At 37.4% G+C, this 23,352-nt stretch overlaps 1 protein-coding gene across 3 annotated transcripts in view; it reads left to right on the forward strand.

Annotated features, from left to right (window-relative positions):
- The first annotated feature begins 11,805 nt into the window (after window positions 1–11,805).
- Window positions 11,806–23,352, forward strand: part of CDK15 (cyclin dependent kinase 15) — an 86,626-nt gene continuing 75,079 nt past the window's right edge. For 2 of the 3 annotated variants that reach the window (XM_041737487.1, XM_041737490.1), the window contains exons 1-4: window positions 11,806–11,966; window positions 12,652–12,801; window positions 13,016–13,113; window positions 19,831–19,910. In XM_041737487.1, the coding sequence (XP_041593421.1) occupies window positions 11,835–11,966; window positions 12,652–12,801; window positions 13,016–13,113; window positions 19,831–19,910 (460 nt within the window). In that variant the 5' untranslated portion in view covers window positions 11,806–11,834. The remainder of the gene's footprint in view (window positions 11,967–12,651; window positions 12,802–13,015; window positions 13,114–19,830; window positions 19,911–23,352) is intronic. The other variant, XM_041737488.1, reaches the window with a different exon arrangement.

Consider the following 23,352-nt stretch of genomic DNA (forward strand, 5'->3'; position numbering starts at 1 on the left):
CAACAGCAGGGAAGTTTGTTGGACAGCGAGGCTACAGGTGTGAACACTTTGAAAAATAGGTGGATGACTGGAGGACAGAGATGGGCAGGGCAGGATAGAGACTGGTTGTTAGAAGTCAGGCTGAAGAATGTAGGGGACCTGTGTGGATCAGAAGTGATCAAAGATGAATTTTAAAAATATAACAGAGAGTTTTAGTCTGTGTATCTTAATCTACTTAACCATTAAAATAGAGGCTCTGTGTGTATTACTCTTTTTATTCTTACCGATTTAGATTAGGTTTCTCTCTAGATAAAAAGAGTAGTTAAAAATAACTTAGACCTTAGTTTTAGAGATGGATGCTGAGATTCTAAATGGCTGAATATTTTAGATAAGGGGCACTCAAATCTTGTTGACATCTGGGAGCACTTTACTATGTGGCTGAACTTCATGAACAAAGATAATGACCCAAATGAGAAGCAAAGACCTGCTGATGACATATTGTAATTAGGAAAATGATTCAAATAGAAATGCTTCTACTCATCTCATACCAAGAATAATTAGTGGATTGAATGACTAATCACCAGATGTAGGTAAGCAGATGCTAATGTGCTATTTTTAGAATGGAAGCACATGGTTATATAAGCGTGGCTGAGAGTATATTCATAAGTTCCATATTCTGACATGTAAATAACCATTAAAGCGTATTATAATAAAATGTAAATACCTTTACTTAAATACCCTTCTGTATCTGAGTTGCTTTCATGTAATATGTGCATAATAATGTTACACTTCTCTCTCCTTCTTTCCTTGTCTATTTCTGTTGACAAAACCTGTTCCACTGACGCATCATGAATACGGGGCATTTATTATTTTGATTTGTCTTGATTACTGGTTTTTTTGTGGGTTTTTTGATGCCTCATGATCTCAAGCTGGGCATTACAAGTCACTTTTTTTTTTTGACTAAAAATAAGAGCAGTAGTTTGGGCCAAAGGCCCTCTTTTTTGAGTGCCTAATAATGTATAGCATGTAAATTATTTAAATACATTTAATGAAAAACATTTAGGTCCCAACCTACAAACAACAGTGTCTCAAAATATTTATTTTCAAGGGTGTGGTTTGAAACTCAGAACATGTTTTGCCGTAGAAACTGGGACGTAAATCATAGTTTAGTCCCCAAGCAATCCGCAAACATTATTTGATTTATGCTGTTGTTCAAATAAGGTGCATTTGCAGTGAAACAATACAGCTGAGAGCAATAATTTTGCAATGCTTAATGATTTTAGAAACAAGAAGGAAATCCCCTTGGAATGGAGCGGGAAGTTTTCCATGAACGCTGGTACTTGAGAGCAGGTCTTAAGAGCCGAGGATGGTGCGTTGGGGGGAAGTTTCGGAGCTCGGGAGGGGGAGCGGGTGCGGGTGCGGGAGGGAGCGCCCCGCGCCACTGCGGGAACCTGCTGCCTCCTTACACCGACACGGATCGCAGAATCCTCCTCTATTTTGAATCAATTGGGGTAAGTTGATAAAAGCCCTAAGATTTGGAAAAAACATCCATCTGTGAAGGGCCGCGCTGTCCAGCTGCCCGACCCCCGGGTCACCCTTCACCTCCGGCCCCGCGCGGCTCCGCAGGGCGACCGAGGGCCCCGCGAGCGCAAATCGGAATCGCGGGCAGGTTGGACACCTGGGTCCCTGCGCAGCGATGCGCGACTGTCACACACCTGAGCAGCTTGTCTTTCTCGACCGGTTGATGCTGTACTTTGCTGACTGTGAGCTGCTGCTGCTGCTGCTGCTTCTTTTCTCCTCCTCCTCCTCCTTCTTCTTCTTCTTCTTCTTCTTCTTCTTCTTCTTCTTCTTCTTCTTCTTCTTTCTTCTTCTTCTTCTTCTTCTTCTTCTTCTTCTTCTTCTTCTTCTTCTTTCTTCTTCTTCTTCTTCTTCTTTACCTCCTCCTCCTCTTCCTCCTCCTCCTCTCCTCCTTCTTCTTCTTCTTTCTTCTTCTTCTTGCATTCTTTTTTATTTAATTTTTTTTATCTTTTAAAATATAGCATTAAGATGATTTACTATTTTGACTTGTCTCGATTACTGGGTTTTTGTGGGGTTTTTTTTTTTTTGATGCTCCCTGATGCCTCATCCCAATCCGGGCACTGGTGGGGAGCAGTGAGGAAGGAAGTCTCCACAAGCAGCAACCCCCACGTTACACTTTTCTGCCTTCCTTTCTTCCTCTCCTCCTCCTCCTTTCCTCCCTTTCATTTCTTTCTCTCTCTCTCTTTTTTTAATCTGCTTTTCTTACTTTGGGCCTCCAGCAACTTTTCCCTAGCTGTCACTGAAGGCTCTGGCATGGCTAGGAGGAGCCAACTGGCTCTTGGGGACTGGGAGCTGGGGAGGGCACAGAATTTCTGAGGGGAAGAGGCCTAATCTATTCTGACAGGTTTTAAAAATACTTTTTTTTTAAAGATTATTATTTTTTAAGATTATTTATTTATTTATTCATAGAGACACACAGAGAGAGAGGCAGAGACACAGGCAGAAGGGGAAGCAGGTTCCATGCAGGGAGCCTGATGTCAAACTCGAACCCAGGTCTCCAGGATCACGCCCTGGGCCAAAGGCACCAAACCACTGAGCCACCCGGGCTGCCCACTTTTTTTTTTTTTTTCTAATGTGGCTAAACCCTCTAAGTTTCAGGGCTTTGGGGCCAAGTTTGTTTTGCCCATACCTAGTAACTGTTATTTTTATGTATATGATAAATGCAGTTGGAGGGAAAGAAAAAAAAACAAACCTAAGAAGTAACTGGACAAGAAGAAAAAAGATTTTTTAAAAAGGATTGTGTAAATGTGAGAAAGAGATTGCCTGAGGTGGAATCACTTTGGCAGTGAGTGGCAAAGTCTAAAGAAAATTGGGGTGAGTGTGTGGTGGAAGAAGAGATTTGTGGTTTGAGAGGGTTATTCTCTTGAGGATAAAGGAGAGGGAAGAAAAACTGATTTGACTAATTCTGCTTCCTGGCCACCGAGTGGTGCTGTGGGTACAAGACTGGCTGCTTTCTGGACTGAGGGACAGAAAGGGGGTCAGGCATCCTGGGAAAGAGACAGGGAGAAGTCTCAGAGGGTTGGCCACAGAGTTTGTGGGGATCAGAAATGTACAAGTCAGGTTTTCGTACGTTGTGCCTATTTATATTTAAATATCCCCAATATATGCATATTTTAAAGTAATAGTAACTGGCAGGAGACTTTTCAAACAGATCTAAACTCTGCTGCTTTTTGTAGTAGGGTGTGTACTACAGTTCAGCATGAAAAAGGATGGGTTTCCAGGCTAGATTCCTTTACTCTGACAGAGCAAAAAAGTTTAGGGCAATGTTAAGGAAGGTTATGGGAGTATTTATAATGCATGCCACAGAAACAATGTCAGGTTGTACAAGGTACCATTATTCATTTTAAAAAAAAATTTTAATGCTGTATCTTTTTATTTATAAAATCATACTTTGTTTTTAGGTTCACATACAATGCCCATGGGTACCCTTTATTCTTTAGTCACTAGCTTCTAACACTTCTGTAGTGGACTAATTGCTCTAACTGTATGTACACTGACTATGAGGGCTGCTAGAAAGAAATGTGTGGAGTTGAAGACAGCAGGTGGAGGATGTTCATCCCATCACTACTTTCAGAAATGTATGATTCCTGTCACAGAAGTTCTTTCATGTGGCTTAGGATATCATTCTGAATACTGAGAAGCAAACTTTCCTTCCGCACGCAGGAGAGTAGTATGTTAAATTGATGGACCCCTTGTGTTTCCGGGGAAAGAATGTTCACAGCACTTAGATAATCATTCTATTGAGACATGGTTAAGAACATAGACCCTAGAGTGGATACTGGTGGGTTTAACTTCTGATCCTAACACTTAGACTCTGAGAAACTTTGGACAATCCCTAGTTTCCTCAATGAAGGTTTGGAAAATAATTATCTACGTCACAGAATTCAATGAGATAATGTATCATAAGTGCTTGGTGAGAAAGGATTTAAAAATGATGTTAATGCCTAAGTAAAGAAGAGAGGATCAGCACAGTTACGGAGATTCTTTGGTACAACTGATTATCTTGCTATTTTTAAATTGTATCAAGGAGGAAAATGATCAAATAGGTTAAAAATATGTATTTGGGAGCTGCTCTGCCTTGGCTCAAATCCTGGTTCCACCACTTCTTGCTTGTGTGGCCATGAGCAAATTATTTAGTACTTCTGGCAACAGAATTATTATGAGTAAATACAAATACACCACCCATGTGGTGGCTTATTATTATTGTCATTTTTTTTCTACCTATGGACCAAGGACTTGGACTAAACATGTGACAAGTTGCCTTGCTATGGGACCTGATTATGCTATAATTTATACAAATCTATTTTTTATAAAAAGATCATTAAGGGATGCCTGGGTGGCTCAGTCCGTTAAGCGTCTGCCTTCAGCTCAGATCATGATCCCAGGGGTCCTGAGATCGAGCCCCATATCCAGCTCCCTGCTCAGTGAGGAGGCCCTGCTTCTCCCTCTGCCTCTGCCCCTCCTCTGGCTTGTGCTCTAGCTCTGCCCCCCCCCCCACAGATATATAAAATCTTTAAAACAAAACATTAAATTACTCTTTTTAAAAATCATACTACTATATTGAAAGTGGAAAGTTAAATATGAAATTGATGTCTCCCATTTCAGTGGGCACCAAATCATCAATATAGGTCATTTCTGGAATTTGCAAACTCAAGAAATTAAAAACAAACAAGCAATCATACAAATGCAAAGAACAAGAGAGAGAAAACATCTGATCTGTAGAAGCATCTATAGATTTCCCAAGGATTCCTACAATTTTAGACATTTAGTCTTTTTTAGGTCTAGTGTTCAAATAATTGCATTGCTCACAAGCTAAGTCATCCTGTCACAAGAACACCTTGCAATTAGATTTCTGTACCTTTCATGAAATGTCTCTTCTAACCTGTCACTGCTTTCCAGTAGTTTTAAGAATGTGGATCTACACATATGGAATCAGCATTATGGAGCATTTCATCCGTAGTTCTCAGTTTTGATCCACAACAGGTAAACTCTTTCAGGAGCAAAGACCAGGGTGTGAGGAAAGCCTGAATGAGAGGCCGGAATCTAATTTCAGAGCCAGTAGTAGCACAGAACTTAAGCTAGAAAACTGGTAATGGGGGATTTGACATTTCTGAGCAGAAATTTCCAGGGCTCTAGAAATTGTCTTCTAAATCAATAAGAATCTGTGCAATTTGGAAATGTGGTCACTGCGCTCCACATACTTTCTCAATAACTCATCAGTTTTGAACCTTACTCTTTCTTGGAGGCATTAGAAATAAAAGGTAATACTGGAATTTATGCCATCTACTTCACTGTGGAAACTAAGTACACATGAACAAATAGCACACTAATATGCAATAGTAACATATGAATAAAGACCATAGCTACATGTAAAGGAACAAAGGAAACCCAGGTACCATATGCTTGCAGTTCTGTTTATTGTCAGAAGACAGCACTCTCAGCATATAAAAGTTTCAAGTTAAACTACTCCAGCAAGAAGGAAGATATGGGATTTAAGAATCCTACTCTATAGCTTTTTTTTTTTTTTTTTTTTTTTTTTGAGAGAGAGCACATGCTAGCTGGGGGGGTGGAGGTGGGGGTGGTGGTAAGGGGTGGAGAAGCAGAGATTAAGACAGGCTCCCAAGCAGGCTCCATGCCCAGCACAGAGCCTGACATGGGGCTAAGCCGAAATTAAGAGTCTGGCGCTTAAATGACCAAACCACCCAGGTGCCCTTCTATAGCTTTTACTTGGAGCAAAGATGATGTCGTGTTCTAGAGTCAATTTTCTCTTACTGATTCATCCTGAATATAATAACTAATTTAGATTTAGACCTAATAATTAATGAGGAAAGCAATGAAACTGAGATTTTATGCTCTTTGTACAAATCCTCACTAAATAAAATTTGGGAAATTTGGTATTCCGAGGAGATTTATAAAATTTTCTACCCTTTGCTAGTTTAGCAACCTTGAGAAAGTTACTTAAACTCTCCAAGACTCAGTTATTGCATGATCAAGTGGAGATAATAATGTACATACTCACTGTCATGGGGTTGGAGGATCAGCATGGAGTCCAGCACAGAGCAAGCACTGATGGGTTGTTGCTATTACTATTATTATTTCTGTACTTTTATGTAAAGCCTCCCCTGCCTTGTTGGAAGTAGGCAGGAATAATAATAATTAATAAATAATATATAATACATATATGCACTTATATTATAAACATAATAAATAATAAAAAATAAATCACCATAAATAATCATCAAAATGTATAGATTTCATGTGAATGTGTTTTTTGAAATATTGTTCTCTTTCTACTTTTTAGAAAATTCTTAAACACACAAAAATGAACCTCCATGTAGCCATCAGCTAGCTTACACAACCATCAACATTTTACCAATTTTGTGTTTTCACCCTCACCATTATTTTTCTAGAATATTTTAGAGCAGGGAAATTATGTCATTCTACCCATAAATACTTCAATAGACATTTCTAACTGTAGGATTGTTTTTAAAACATATTCACCACACAAAGCTAAAAATAAATTCTTAAGATTATCTAATACCATATTTAAATTTCCATGTTATTTCAGAATTGTTGTTTCACAGTGGTTACCAGGGGCTGGGGGTGGAAGCAACAGGGAAGTGTCTGTCAAAGGCCACGAAGTTTCAGATACTCAGGATGGGTAAGTAAGTTCTTGATCTCATGTACAGTAAGATGTTAACAACTGTTAACAACACTGTACTGTGTACTTGAGATTTGCTAGGAGAGCAGATCTTTTTTTTTTTTTTTTTTTTGGAGCAGATCTTTTAAAAAAAAAATTTTCCCCGGGGCAGCCCCAGTGGCGCAGCGGTTTAGCACCACCTGCAGCCTGGAGTGTGATCCTGGGGACCCTGGATCGAGTCCCACTTCCGGCTCCCAGCATGGAACCTGCTTCTCCCTCTGCCTGTGCCTCTGCCCCTCTCTCTCTCTGTGTCTCTGAATAAATAAATAAAATATTTTTAAAAAAATTTCCCCAGGAGAGATCTTAAGTGTTCTTACAAAAGAAGAAGAAGAAGAAAACTACATGAGGTGAGAGAGATGTTGATTAGCTTGATTGTGGTGAATACTTCGGGATATAAACATCTATAAGGGGTGACTCCTTGTACACCTTAAATATATGCAATTTCTATGCATTTTTGTCAGTTATACCTCAATAAAGCTAGGGAAGAAAGAAATGTCATTTTCTAGCTGATTTGTTCAAATCAGGATCCAAATGAGGTCTACATATTGCCTGTTTGTTGTCTCTTAAGATTTTATAATTCAGTTTTTTTTTTAATTTTTATTTATTTATGATAGTCACAGAGAGAGAGAGGCAGAGACACAGGCAGAGGGAGAAGCAGGCTCCATGCACTGGGAGCCCGATATGGGATTCGATCCCGGGTCTCCAGGATCGCACCCTGGGCCAAAGGCAGGCGCCAAACCGCTGCACCACCCAGGGATCCCCTATAATTCACTTTTTGTATGCCATTGATTTGTTAGAGAAACCAAGTTGTTTGTCCTTTCTGATTTGGCCGTTTGCTTTATTGTGGTAGTGTTTAATTTCTCTGTCCCCTGTATTTTTTATAATTTGTTTTCAAACCTTAGACACTTGATTAGATTCAGGTTAAATTTTTTTCTTTAGCCAAAAATACATCACAGGTGATGCTGTACACTTCCTAGTACATAGTGTCTGGGTATCCCAAATTTAGTGGCACTAAGGCTGGTCAGTAGACTCAGAGGTGTCAACCTGACCCTTCATTACAAAGTACCTTATCAATCTTACCTGATGATTTAGCCTCTGTTGATGATTATTGCTTACCTCTATTATTGCATAATAGTGAATTTTCTACTTTTATCATTTCTTCTTTATTAGCAGGAATTCTTCTATAAAGAAGAATTTCCCCCTCATTAATTATCTGATAACCCTGGAAAAACAATTTGTATATAAAAGACAAAATATGCTTGATTTGTCCTCTTTATAAATATTCAGAGTCATGAAATGGTACACTAAGAACCACTCAGTGACACTTTTGTTTAGATAAATTTATGGATTTTATGTATTTAGTGTGTTTAAATCCATTGCAGTTATTATTCTTTCTGATACTCACATTGTCTCATCTTAAGCCAAATGGGAGTCCCTTCAAGGTGGCCCCTACATTCTTTTGGCATGACTCTCCTTGATGTAAGATGAGCCTGGGACAGCTTTCTCTCTTTAAAATTTTTTATTTAAGGTCCAGTTAGTTAACATCCAGTGTAATATTAGCTTCAAGTGTACAACATAGTGATTCATCACTTCCACATATCATCCAGTGCTCATCACAAGTGAATGCCTTAATCCCCATCACCCATTTAACCCAACCCTTCACCCACCTGTTTTTCTGGTAACCATCAGTTCAAGACATCTTTCTTGATAACTTCTTAGATTTCATGTTCTGGATATCCAACCACTATTTCTCCATGGATGCTTGGTTCTTTCCAACAGAAAATGGTATTTAGAGATCACAAACGGAGTACTAGGGTTGCTCATTACTATTGAGTCATCATTGTTTCTAGGTCTTTTGGCTGACAGACCTTTTTTTAAGGAAAAAAATTAAAAGTTCACATTGATATTCCCAAATCAAATTTAAGATAACATGATTTTGGGGTGCCTGGCAAGCTTCGTGAATAGAGCATGTGACTCTTAATCTCAGAGTTTGCGAGTTCAAGCCCCACATTGAGTATAGAGATTACTTAAAAAGAAAAAAATAACATGATTTTTACTTGATTTGTTTGATATTTATGTGTATTTTTCTTATGCTAAAAAGTTTAGCTCTGATGACATTACCATAATTATTTATTTGTTTAATCCTAAAATACACCAATAACAGTTTCAGAGTAGCAATATTAGTAAAATTACTGACTACAATTTATTTCTCCCCATTTCTTTGCCACAAAAGGTAACACACAAAAACACAAAAGCATTTTGCTTTCTCCATTTAACATGTTTTGATTATCACTGCCTATTGTTATATAGAGCTCTCTCTTTTTTATAGCTGCACGTTACTCCATTGTGTGGATGTTTATCTTTAATGTTTCTGACAACTTTACTTTATTCCTCATGTTATTGTCTGTTGAATGCTTGTAATAACCTACATATTCTAGATCGGTTATAATTAAACCATAATTCCTAATAATCTGGCTAACTTGAGTCAGGATGCAAACACTGGAAAATGTGTAAATTCCCAACTAAACATAGTAGTTTGAATACCCACTGAGAAAGGAAAAAGGACTCCAACAATGTAGGGTGGAAGACTGTAGCCTCAAATTGTCTATAATCTGTCATTTTACCGCTAGCTAAAAAATGGCTACAATTTGTTTTAACACAGATCCCCTGGAAATAGAGCCTGAAGCAAAAGGTAATATGCTAACACTTAATAATTTTGAGGGTGAGGAGTCATGTGCAATCCCAGGGAAGTAGAAGCAAGGGGAATGGGAAGCAAAGCAGAAAAGGAAGTAGAGCAAGCGCATGGAGTATGTTCTGAGCTGGCCTCCTTTCCTCCACAGACATTGCTAGTATCATAGCAGTGGAAGTGCACTCCGCACAACTTCCTCATTTCTTACTTGTGTTACCTGGCCCTGGCAGGCTGGTGGCCAGGCATGAGGGTCTCTCCTTGTCAGTCACCTTTATGTGTGGGGGCTTTTGGTGACAGGGGAGGTAGCAGTAACAATGGTCACACTTCAACACAGCATAGTAGGCTTCTTCAGCCATGAAGTTGAGGTAGGTCCAGCCAACCAGGAGTTGTGTATAAACTGGGTCTGATTCACAATTCAAGATGAAATCCACCTGTGATGAGCACTGCATGTCATATGTAAGCGATAAATCACTAAATTCTACATCAGAAACCAATATAACACTACATGTTAACTAACTGGAATTTAAATAAAAATTTGGAGAAAAAAATGAAATCATCTGAATCTTCTGTCCTTACTTGGGAATATTTGATAAAAAAATTTGTTTTGGGCATAGAGCTAGAAAACATCTCAAGAAGTCACATAATATTTTTCCTTAACTTTAACCAGACAATAAATTATTTTATTTTGAAAATTCTGAAGGGTATTTCACAATTTCCCTGACTAGCCCATCTAGTATCTAAACATAGTGTTTTAAACCTTAAAAACATCAGGCTATTCTCTTTAAGCAACTTGTAACTTAGATGAATAACCTCCCAGCAAATAAAAATGCTAGCCATTTAAAAAATCTAAAACTTATGATAATTAGAGGGTGATAAAGAAAAACTGTCTCAGACCTGATCTGGGTTTTGTATGATACAATTCACAACTTCCTTTTAGGCAAAAGTCAGCATTTCTCATAAAATGTATTATAATCAAATTATGATAAATTCTAATAGAATTAAATATTCCAGGAAATTAACTTATTTCACTCTCCATAGATTGTTGGTCAAAAGTTTAATAGTTTTTAACCAAATAATTTTTTTTGTATTAGTTAACTGGTCACTTTTTTTTTTTACTAAATGTCTCTAACTTATTATTTTTTTTTATTTTATTTATTCATGGGAGACACAGAGACACAGAGAGGCAGAGACATAGGCAGAGGGAGAAGCAGGCTCCATGCAGGGAGCCCAACATGGGACTCAATCCCAGGGCTCCAGGATCACACCCAGAGCCAACCGCTGAGCCACACAGGCATCCCTAAATGTCTCTAATTTAAATGAATCTTTAAATTGGCCTGTTTTACATCTCTTCTCTTATGGCAATTTCGAAATAAAACTTCAATACCTACTCATCATTAAATTCTCTGAAAGGTTTTTTTTTAAAAAACTCTTGAGGTTCAGATATCAAATGTACATAAATATTGTTGTAGTAATAGACATGATTAAATTTTTCCCTTAATGATATTGATTGTACATGTTTGTGTATGTGTGTATCCGACATTCTGTCTCACTCTGATTAGTACATTATAGTGGCAATAATATTAGGAATGTATGAGAGAAAAGGTTCTGCTCAAAGACTACAAAGCTAGTTCCTTGACATGTCATGCTATCCCTACGGTAAACATTAATTATATTGATGTGGCAGGAAGGAACGGGGGAGTGAGAGGAAGAGAGAAAGAAAAGATATTTCATGCAAACCCCTCTCTCACCATTGGGTAACATCATTTACCTGTGTAGTAAAAACACAGGTGCTCACTCCATCTTTTTTGAATCAAGGAACCAAGGACTATTGCTCTGGGACTGTTAGATACTGCACACTTGCTTGGAGGCAAAGAGATGAAGATATCTTCCCATTTTATGATTCTGGGGTTTCTTTGACTACTAAAAAGTTGGCTAGATTGCAAATGTAAAGTCTGAGAAGAAAAAATGCTTTCAGATGAAAGGCAGGGAGAAAATACTGAAGGCGTCCACTCCAGCGCCAGGGAAGCCTAATGAATATTATTATCATTGACATGGATAGGCAGTGTGAACTCATAAAAGCCGTGTCTGGCAAGGGCACTACCCTGTGCCTGGAATAAGAACTTTGTGCCAACATCGATCCCATCCAATATGAGCTGTCCTGCTTCCAGTTGTGCACATAAGAATGCAGGCGGCCACCTCTCCGATGTAGTTTCTTGCACGGATCAGGAAAAACTGCTGAAGTCATGAGGCTGCTCTGCTCAGAGCCCTCATGTGAGTCATATGAAAGCTCCAGCGGTGCTGACCTCTGGCAGAGAGGGAGTGGAGGAGGACAGGAGAGGCAGAGGGGAGAGGTTCCAGCGCGGGTTTTCTCCTTGAACCTAGAAGATTATGGGTCAGGAGCTGTGTACAAGGACTGCCCGGCCTGGCTGCAGCTGCCACCGCTGCGGGGAGGGAGGCGAAGCGCACAGCGGCCGGGGGACGGTGCCGGAGCCTGGGCCGGCGGCGGAGGCTGCGATCCAGGTATTTGCATCGCAGGAGGAGCATCTCCCTCTGCTGAGAAACTAAGGAGTTCAGAGACTCCCTTTCTGAAGCAGGGTCAGATTTTTCTGCGGTAGGTCTAAACCCATAAAAGGAAAATCCTATTAAAGTCACAAAGAATTTATGGCTGTTGTTATCAAATTTGGGGATGTTCTTGTAAACCAAAAGGGAAAAATAATCAGATGCTTTGGGCCGCACAAAACTCCGCTGACTTAAAGTTGAGAAAGTAATTATTCTCTTGTAATCTCTCAAGTACTATATTACAGAGCTGAGCCTCAGAAAGCAGGCTGCAGTATTGGTATGCTATGGATTCAAAATCTTCATGATTCCCCAAAAAAGATAAATTAAGAGGACATGAGAAAAAAAAAAAAAAGGCTGAGCTAACAGAAAAATTGGAAACCATCCATCAAAGAGATTTAAATTAACTGAAGTGTTTAAGACGTATTTTTAAGTGAAGAAAGAATGTAGAGTTTCTGCAGTGGATATCATTCTGGTCTTTTTAAAGGATCTGGCTTTCAAGAAAGGACTTGCTTTTGGGGGGTGTAGGAGGCTTAGAAAAACATCTGAAGAGTGACAATCAGACAAATGAAGAAAAAAACGGTTTATGCTAGCCACTGAGTCTTGACTTTTGCATAAATTTTATTCATGTACTTTCCTTTTTCTTTAGCTAACAGACCTAAAAGAAGCATCATGTTCCATGACTTCATTTCACCCCAAGGGACTTCAGGCTGTGCATGCCCGGAAGTGCAAGAGTAAAAGGCCACGGAGTAACAGTGATTCTTTTCAGGAAGAGGATCTGAGGCAGGGTTTTCAGTGGGTGAGTGAACAGCTGATGTGGATGAAGAAGAATTTAATATGTACTTGTCTGGGGATGTAGGCCCTTACTTCCAGGGCAGTTACTAAGAGGGCCTTCCCAGGTATACTGGGATACCTAATAATGTCTAATTTCTCTGGGGGATAAAAGTCACCTTAAAAAAGAAAAGTGTTCTTTCTCTCTCTCCCATTTCTCACCCCTCCCCAAACCCCTCAAGCAGAAGAAGAGCCTCCCTTTTGGGGCAGCCTCATCTTACCTGAACTTGGAGAAGCTGGGTGAAGGTTCTTATGCTACAGTTTACAAGGGGATTAGCAGGTGAGTGACTCATAGCTGGGAAAAACTCTGCAGATGAGGATCCCACCCCCTCTAATTTAAAATTATAGAGCCAGGTGACACACGGCAGAAGTTCAGGACCTGTGTAAGACACTATGGTCAACACAAAGAGACGAGATGATTTAAATAGCCTTGCAAGAAAAATAAATTTCCCTTGCCCTAATTAAAATCAGCCCCCTGGAAAAAAAAAATCAGCCCCCTGAGATGTTTATCAGCTTTTCCTCTCCTTTATTGAATTCAAAGTATAATTTTTCTACAACTGACCCAAAGAGCAAGCACCACTCTTCACAAATGCAATCTCTAAAGGGTTTTTCATATTTCTCTCTAAAACACAATGACAGAAGGTTGTAATGGCAACCCTGAGTTTGCTCCTTCATTCCTTTTTTACCTTCCTGGAAGAAACCAAAGTTGGCTTCTACAATGCAGGGTATATGCAAAAAATGATTAGTCCTGGGATGTGTACACTTGCAAAATATACAAGATGGCTAGAGGATAAAAATAATGCTAATCCAGAAGCCAGGTGCCCATTTTGGCTAACAAAATTTGCTAAACATATGTGAAAGATCCACAAACTTCATTGCTTTTTAGTCAAGGTGGGAAAGTCAGAGGTCTGATTTCTTTAATTTATGTTACTCCAGTGGAAAAAAATAATGTCTCAGTAGTGTTTATTTCTTTTTTTAGGATTTTATTTATTTTATTCATGAGAGACACACAGAGAGAGGCAGAGACATAGGCAGAGGGAGAGAGACACAGGCCCCGAGAGGAGCCTGATAAGAGGCTTGGTCCCGGGACCCTGGGATCACAACCTGTGCTGAAGGCAGACATTCAACCACTGAGCCACCCAGGTATCCCTCAGTAGTGTTTAAATGTTTATTTAAAAAATGTAATATAAATATTGCAAGGCTATGTATTATTTATACTAGCAATCATGTTATTATTTATACATGTTGAAACTATAAAGTATCATTTTAAATATATTGTTAATTGAATTCCATAGACTATCTTAGGAATTAAGGATATGAAATATTTCCTCGAGGAACTCATCTGAGTAATAAGATAAAAAATACGTTGGAAATACATGTTTAAATGCATAGAGATATATGTACAAGAATATTCACTGCAGCAAAATTTATAATAGAAAAAGTAAAAACCTGGTCACTTCATTAATGGAGGACTGGCTAAATAATCAACATGCAGTGAAATAGTGTGCAGCCAACTAAAATATAAGGTAGACATACAAATATGAAAGATGTCCAGTATTTTAAAAGATAAAAAGAAAGTTACAGAACAATATATACCCTATATTCTCACTTGGAGAAAAAACACCCCAATGTACCATTCATGTATAAATTTATACGTGCATAGAGGAGTCAGGAAAAATGCACAAGAGATTGTGAAAAGCAGTTACTTCTAGTGGTTGAAAATGTGGTAGGGAAAGAGATTACTCAAACTTTTCACTTTATTCCTTACCATAAAGGCATTACATTTATCATTTAAAAATATCATAGAGATAGGTGCCAAGTAAGTTCAACATCAGTTGCAAGTTTTTAAAGCTCTGAGCAAAATAGGGATAGAATAATAATTCCTCATTATGATGTAGAATATTTCAAATCAGTAATCCACATACCTTTTTTGTTAAATACTAGAGATATCCTCATTAAGTTAGAGATAGGGTGAAAATGCTCAGGGTGAGAATGCTCATTGTCTTTACTGTTAAAGATTATTGTAAATATTCTAGCCAATGCAATGACAAAAAAAAAAAAGACCAAATAACACTTTTATGGATTACAAAATTGTCTACCTGAAAAACCCAAGAGAATCACCTCAGAAACCAGTAGAAGCAGTAAGATAGAATGGTAAGGTGATCAGTTATAAAGCCAAAATACACTTATCAAAAGTTGTCTTATGTATTAGCAAGAACCGTTTAATAGAAAATATAGTAAGGGAAGTTACTCTTACAATATCAACAATAAAATCATTAGTATCAAAAAATGAGCAAGGGTTTACTAAGGGACATAAAGATCTGAGAAATAGCTAGACAGGCATTCATTCATTCTACTAATATTTATTAAGTACATAGTATGTGCCAGGCACTATTTCAGTCAATAAAGACTCATTGGAGAACAAAGAAGACAAAACCCTCTACTCTTATGGAATGTATATACTAGTCAGGATAAGGTAGGCAATAAACAAATTAATGATAGACTGAGTTGGTCAAAGAATGAAAAGTGCTTTGGAAAAGAATAGAACAGTGAAGTAGGATAGGTATGCCAGAGGGTGGTGGGTGGCTATTTTAAATGGTTGGATGAGAAGGGCACAGACTCTGATAAAGGTGAGGCATGAGCTGTGTGCATGAATAGTGGAAGAGAGCCTCATGCAGAGGGAATAGCAAGTAAATCCCTGAGGCAGAAATAGGCAGGACATTGGAGGGAAGAGGAGAAAGAGATGAGGACAGGGGAGAGCTGCAAATGCAGTATCAGGTACATAAGATCTTGTGGATTATTCCAGAAACCATTATAAGCACAGACTATTTGGGTTAGAAAATCTAATAGTGAAAAGGTGTCAGTGATTATTTAATTTCAAGTTTTAATATATTATAAATATGTTCAAAAGCTATAATAATTGAAACAGTGTGGTAAAAGACAAATTAAAGAAGTATGATTTTTTTTTAAGTCCAAAACAATCACAAACCCAAGTATTAGTAAGATCTAATATATAATCATGGTAATCATTCAGATCATCAGAGAAAGAAGATAGTTTAATAAACAAAGCTGGGATAATCATTAGCAACTTGGAAAAAGTAAATACATAATATGAATTCCTAGTAGATTAAAGAGCTAAATGAAAAAGAAAAGGTAAGAATTAGAAGAGTAAGTAAAGGAATTCTGTGTAACCTTTGGGCTGGAAAGATCTGTCTATACATAATACTGAAGTTGAAGTCAGAACCTTTAAAAGAAGATTAGAAGTATCCATGGTGTCTCTTCTACTCATGAATGTTCTAGGGAGTCCTAGTTCTGAGAGGCCTTAGTAGATGTTTCATTGAAACACTTGCCATTGTCAAACTGTTGCAGGGAACACTAAAACAAAATTTTAAAATGTGATTCTTTATTATAAGGGCTCTCAGCATCTTTAAAATGTTAATGTATAACATGACTGTTTAAGAATTATTTAAAAAAAATGTTAAAGTATAAAGCATTTTCTAAACATATTTGACCAAAAAATTGTTTTGGTGGGTGGGGAGAATTTCACAGAAGTATACTGCTCTTTGTGAAACATTTTGGAAAATATGGAACTTCATAAAAATTTTAAAGTTCAAAATTTTCAAGACATATTAAAGTAGACCAAATAAATTGGTCAAAAGCATATGCAAAATATTTCAATAATAAGCTAGGCAAATAGGCAAATCACAAAAGAATGGAAAAGACCAATAAACTTGAGAAAATTTGGGTCCACAATTAGTTGAAGAAATCAAAATTAAAATGTGATAATCCTTTTTTAGGCAAATTAAATAGGAAAAAAATGAAGATAGATGTATGAGCCCAAGAAACAAACCCCATATTTATGGGGGTATGTCAGAGGGATGCGGGAGCCAATTGAAAGGACTCCCAAAGGACAAAACTGGAAAACTTTGGTTTTTAACCCAAAGTGTAAAATAAATATCTATGAATCTATGCTAATATAAATGAATGGCTCAGTAAATTAATACATGAGAGAGAAGAGACAAATTTCCTGTGCAGAATAATTTAAATAATTTATGTAAATAACCCACCCTGTAAGAGGTGGAGCATCAACCCCCACACCTGAAGTGTGGGCTACTCATAGTGACATTCTTCCGAAAGTACAATGGGAAGAGAGTGGAAGAAGAATAACTACAGTGAAGAAAACTGACAGACACTACCTCAGCTGGTGATTAAGGTCAAAAGTCATACATTCTGAGGATAGTATGTACCCTTAACATAATGTGATGAAAATGATTCTTTACCCTCTCAAAAACCATGACCTCAGTCTAATCAAAAGAAAAACATCAAAAAAAAAAAGAAAAAGAAAAAGAAAAAAGAAAGAAAGAAAGAAAAGAGAAGAAAAGAAAAAGAAAAACATCAGAAACATTCCAACAGAGAGGTATCCTACAAAATTCTTTACCACTACTCCTCAAAACTGTAAAGGTCATCAAAAACAAGGAAAGTCTGAAAACTGTCACAGCCAACAGAGGCTAAAGAGACATGACAACTGTGTATAATGCGGTGTCCTCGATGGGATCCTGAAACAGAGAAAGGACATTAGGTCAAAACTAAAGAAATCCTGATAATCCTACTGTAACATATAAATGTATCAAAGCAACACATTGAATACCTTTAACCTACAAATGCTATATGTCAATTATTCTTTTTTTTTGGAATTTATTTATTTGAGAAAGTGAGAATGAGAAAGAACAGGGGAAAGAGGCAGAGGGAGAGGGAGAAGCAGACTCCCCTCAGAGCAGGGAGCCTGACATGGGGCTCCATCCCAGGACCCTGGGATCATGACCTGAGCCAAAGGCAGATGCTAAACTGACTGAGCCACCCAGGCACCCTCCTGTATGCCAATTATATCTCAATTTCAAAAAAGACTAAGATAGATAAATTAACTGGTTTAATAAACTCATACATATCTACTGTGATATTTATTTTTTTGTGATATTTATTTTAAAAGAGATAAAAAGAAAGCAGTTTGAAATCAAATGGGAAAACCATAACAAACTTATAAATGCTGTAGAAAAGAAAAAAAAGGAATTTATAACAGCAAATAAATTTTTAAAACTTAACAATCATCTATAATCCATCACTCTAGCACAGCAATTACACATGCACATTTCATCTTCTACTTGCACACAAATTATTTAAAGTCACAAACATGGTATGCTTGCTATTTTGTATTATATTGTTCATTTTATTATGAATGTTTTCCACTTTCTACATGTCTCTTAACTTAAGCTGTGTCATGAATTCAAAGTATCCTATTGTACTGATGTACCGCACATTTTCTTCTAATGTTCTAATTTCAGCTATTTCTATTTTGTTCTATTATAACATAGTAGATAATATCTTACATGCATTCGGATTTTTAAAAATCATTATCAAATAAGCTTATTGGGAAAAAATTCCTGGGTCTGGTACTTTCATGGCTTTTCCTGTGTATCGTCATGTGGCACTGCCCCCAAATTTTACCAGTGTACAATGCAACCCACAATAAACAATACAATTTTACTGCAAAGGCTAAAGAATTCTTAATAAACTCTAAGCTCTAGTTAATAATAATGTATCCATACTGGTTCATTAATTATAACAAATGTATCATACCAATATAGTAATAGTAGAAGAAACTGGATGAGGGGGGTATGTGAGAACTCTCTGTACCACGTTCTCAATTTTTCTGTAAATCTAAAACTGTTCTAAAAAAGAAAACAAAAAGCCTGCCCAGTGATGTCAAGAAAGTGCTGGAATGGCCACTCTCAGTTAGTGGTGTGATCACTCTGTGGCATAATTTGGGAACATGTGTTCAAAATAATAAAAACTTGGGCACAGCTTACTCTGACTTAGCAATTCCAACTCTACCCTAAGAATAGGGGCTATTGATCTACAAACACGACTGTGACTGTATTTTTATAATGATCAAAACAAACCACTTAAAAGCATTTAAAAACACACTGTAGGGCAGCCCGGGTGGCTCAGCGGTTTAGCGCTGCCTTCAGCCCAGGGCCTGATCCTGGAGACCCGGGATCAAGTCCCATGTCGGGCTCCCTGCATGGAGTCTGCTTCTCCCTCTGCCTGTGTCTCTGCCTCTCTGACTCTCTCTGTGTCTCTCATGAATGAATAAAATATTTTTAAAAAATAAAAAATAAATAAAAACACACTTGTATATTTATATGGTGAAATATCATATTATTATTAAATATCACATAGTAGAAGAATGGATAAAAGAAAAATTGGATGGAGGAAAAGCAGGTTACTGCTAACATGATATAAATCCCACTGTATTAAAAATAATATATTTATACTTGCATTAACATCTCAGTTCTCCAGAACTTCACTTTATATCAGTGAACAAAACAATGAATAAGGGGACAGCAGGAGGAGATTAAGAGAGAGAGGTAGTGGTGGGGCTGGGCATATCAGGGGGCACCTAAGAGATGGTTGTAAAAAATTGGTTTTTATTCAGAGTGAAATGTGAAGATAATGGTGGGTTTTGAGCAGAGAAGTGATTTGTTCTGACTTTCCTTTAAAAAGGGTGCCCTGGGCTAGTCTGTTGAGAGTAGACAGTAGGGGTCTAGTAGACATACAAGCAAAGAAACTGTTAGGAGGTCACTACAATAATGCAGATGGAAAATAAGGATGGCTTAAAGCACACAAAGGGAAATGAAAAGAATGAAAGACATCGAATATTATGAGGATGGATTTGGTGGGGGCAGGATTCTGTACTTTTCTGTATTCTCCAAAGTTTCTGTAATGAGCCTGTATCACTTTGGTAAAAAGAAAAAAATTTTTTTGGTATAGATACATATGGCTTTTTAAACTGTGTATTTTGAGAAAATTGTGGATTCATATGCTGGAATATATTTGGAAGGAAAAGCTACTTTTGTTAAACTATCCTTAGTATAAACTGCTGCATGAATATCTCAACAAATGTATGACCTTCCCCCACACCCCACCCCGACTCTTCTAGGATAAATGGACAACTAGTAGCTCTAAAAGTCATCAGCATGAATGCAGAGGAAGGAGTCCCATTTACGGCTATTCGGGAAGGTAAGTGAGAACCAAGAGATCCGTTGTATAAGTCCTTGATTTGGTGATTAAAAAACAATTCCATTGAGTCTATTCATCCATTCAGCATCTAGCTTTTGATATCTCTAGAAGTAATAGTATAACTGCAACTGTATTCTTCATAATAGTTTTCAGAGTATATATATATATACTATCACTTTATTATTTATTCCTGAGGAAATTAAGATTCAGAACTATTATATTAGTTGCCCAAGACTATGAACTCAATGAGTATTCCCTAAATACCCTCTGTTTGGTCCCATGCTAAAAAGTGCTAAGGCTATATCTATATAACCCCAGACAAATCCATATAAAAGAGAAAAAATGATATAACCACAAAAATTCCCAGTAGGTAATTTACCTGAAAATCATAAATTGTTTAGATAGCATTTGAAAAACTCTTTGGGAAAGCATGATTTTTTTTTAATTTTTAAAGATTTTTATTTATTTATTTGAGAAAGAGAGAGAGAGCACAAGCAGGGGCTAAAGGCAGAGGGAGAAGCAGACTCCCCCCTGAGCAGAGAGCCTGATGCGGGCTTGATCCCAGGATCCTGGGATCACAACCTAAGCTGAAGGACAAATGCTTAAACAACTGAGCCACCCAGGTGCCCAAGGCATGAATTTTTTAGTGTTGTGCCTGTGTGTTCTCTGTATCCTGGGGCAGTATAGCAAGTGGGTAAGGAATCTGGTGTCCAATGGACTTGAGTTTGAACCCTAAATCTACCAATTACTATGGTGTGTCCATGGGTAGATTATCTATTTTAGACCCCAGAAAGAGGACTGAATTTATTGCAGAAAGAGAATAATGGTACCTCTTTTTTTTGAGTTGTTATGAAAATATGCATATAAAGCACTTACCACATTTTCAGAGTTCAACAAATATTGGCTATTATCATTCCATTCTTGTTCCTTTCCTTTAGTGATGTCTTGTTCACTATAAAGATAATTAATAATTTATAATATAAAAATCAAGAAGGGAGCACCTGGGTGGCTCAGCATCTGACTCTAGATTTAGGCTCTGGTCTTAATCTCAGGTTTGTTAGTTCAGGCCCCATGTTTAAAAAAAAACAAAACACAAATATCAAGAAGACAATATAATGAAAATAAGTCATTAAAAATACAATTCATTAACCTTTCACATGAGCCATTTAAAATAATGATGATAGGATTGCTGTCCATTTTAGCAAAAAAAAAAAAAACAAACAAACACACAAAACAAAACAGAAATGACTCTTCTATTTTCTCCCCCTTTTAACTACTTTAGCTTCCCTTTTTAAGGGACACATACTATATGCACAGTATATTGCTGGGCCTTGTGAAGGATGAGAAGGAAAAGCCCTGATCTTGGCTCTGTATCATTTTCAGTTTTAACAGAGCAGATGATTCAAGTTACAAAGGTTATAATGGAGGTAAAAAAAAAAAAAAAAAAAAAAAAAAAGAGAAAGAAAGAAAGAAAGAGAAAGAAAGAAAGAAAGAAGAAAGAAAAGAAAGATGTAAATTAAGGTGAGAAACAGTGCATCTCAGTGTGGCTAATGGAGTCAAATTTTGAACTGAGCTAGGAAGGATCGGTTATGCAAAGAGGCATGGAAAAAAGCAATTTAGAAAATGAGTTTAAAACTGAATTTGATACCATTTACAAAAGTCTTTCAGAGCCCCTGGGAAATATGTCATTTTGAATTTGAGTAGAGGGGCCAAATGGCTGTCAGGTTAGACGGGTATTCATCTTGGTAGGATCAGGTGCATTCTGGAGGAAAGCATGGTTTTAAGTGTTTAATATAATGGAAGCTGCATTTACTAATGTACTTATTAGTGGTCCCCATGAAAGTATGATCAGATTTAGAAAGAGATGTGTGGATAGGTTGAATAGTATTTCTGAACATAATAGAAATCCCCAGGTCACCAATATAATGGGAGAGTCTCTGGCCCAGCTTCACTGCATTTTCATGGCATTGCCTTTGTGCATTGAGTTTGCCTATTACTTCAGGCCTGCCTTTGCTTCAGATTTTGCCCACAGCCAAGTTTTTCAGGTTGACATTTGACTTAACAATGAAAAATTTTGCCAGTTTTGCTCACAGATGGTTCTCAGCATGGTTCAGAAAAGCTGGGTCTGTATTGTTCCGTGTGGTAGATGTTTCTTTTATTGCATATTTACTGAGGAATTGCCTCTCCATCACAGGTGTTTGCAATTACATTTAGTATTCAACTGTGGACTTTCTGGGTTTGTTTTATGGACTTACCTTACTGAACGCTTTGCTTGTATAATATTAAAAACCACAAGAGGATTTTTGACACATTGGAGGTTGTTAGGCATCCATTTTCCAACAATGAATGTTTCTTTTTCCAACATTGAAAAAGCTGGGAGCCCTTGTTAGAGAAGGCCTCTCCCCTGAAGAAGAGATGAGGCCTCATTTGAAAACTTTGGCACTGTCCCATTTTTCCTGTAAGAACTTTAAGGATGTGAGACCAGGGAGACAGGAGGTTAAATGAGAAGGGATGGAAGGCAAAATAAGAACAGCTGGAGTTCATTAGTTAAAATCCAGGGTCACTAGCTAAAAAGGCAACCGAAAGCCACATGCAGAAAAACTGAACAAGTAATGCAGATTTTTTTTTTAAAAAGCCTTGAAGCAGGAATTACTTTTCCTGAACAGTTTGGCTGTTCTGATGGGATATCAGCCAAAGATTTACTGAGTAGGATTTTACTACATGTATGGCCTCTCTCTGTATAAGTAGAATACATGTGGTGGTTCATTAATCTGGTCATTTGGAATGCTATTCGATCTTAACATGTAATATTATGAATTTAGCAAAAGTATGAACAACACTAAGGGAAACATATCTTAATACCCATGCCAGGTACTTTTCATGTGTTGCCTCTTTCAATCCTTTTAACAACCTTTAGAGATAGATATTATTATTACTCCAATGTACAATCATGATTCAAACCAAGTATCTGTAATTCAAAAATTTATACACTCCTTACGAGTGTATATTTGTATATTCTACAAATATTTATTGAGCACCTACTATGGCTAGGCATTCAGATGGCTGCTAGATACATAGTGGGCACATAATACAATGTTCCCTAGCCTCATTCCTTTGCTAATTAAAGAGGTTAGCTGCCTTCATAACAACTTGAAAAAAATCTTCCACAAGTGGCTCTAGATTTATATTTTAACTGTTTATATTTACAACCAGGAGAAAATACTTTCATTTGAACAGGTGAATATTTTAAGCTTTTATATAAGAACACATTCCCTAGTTTTATGAAACGGTGTATCATTACCTCATCTTAATAATGTGCATTATTTTAAATATCTTTCAAAAAATAGAAACTATGCAGCCCGGGTGGCTCAGCAGTTTAGTGCCGCCTTCCGCCCAGGGCATGATCCTGGAGACCCGGGATCAAGTCCCATGTTGGGTTCCC

This window comes from Vulpes lagopus, chromosome 22 (assembly GCF_018345385.1).
Source record: "Vulpes lagopus strain Blue_001 chromosome 22, ASM1834538v1, whole genome shotgun sequence".
NCBI classification, from domain to species: Eukaryota; Metazoa; Chordata; class Mammalia; order Carnivora; family Canidae; genus Vulpes; species Vulpes lagopus.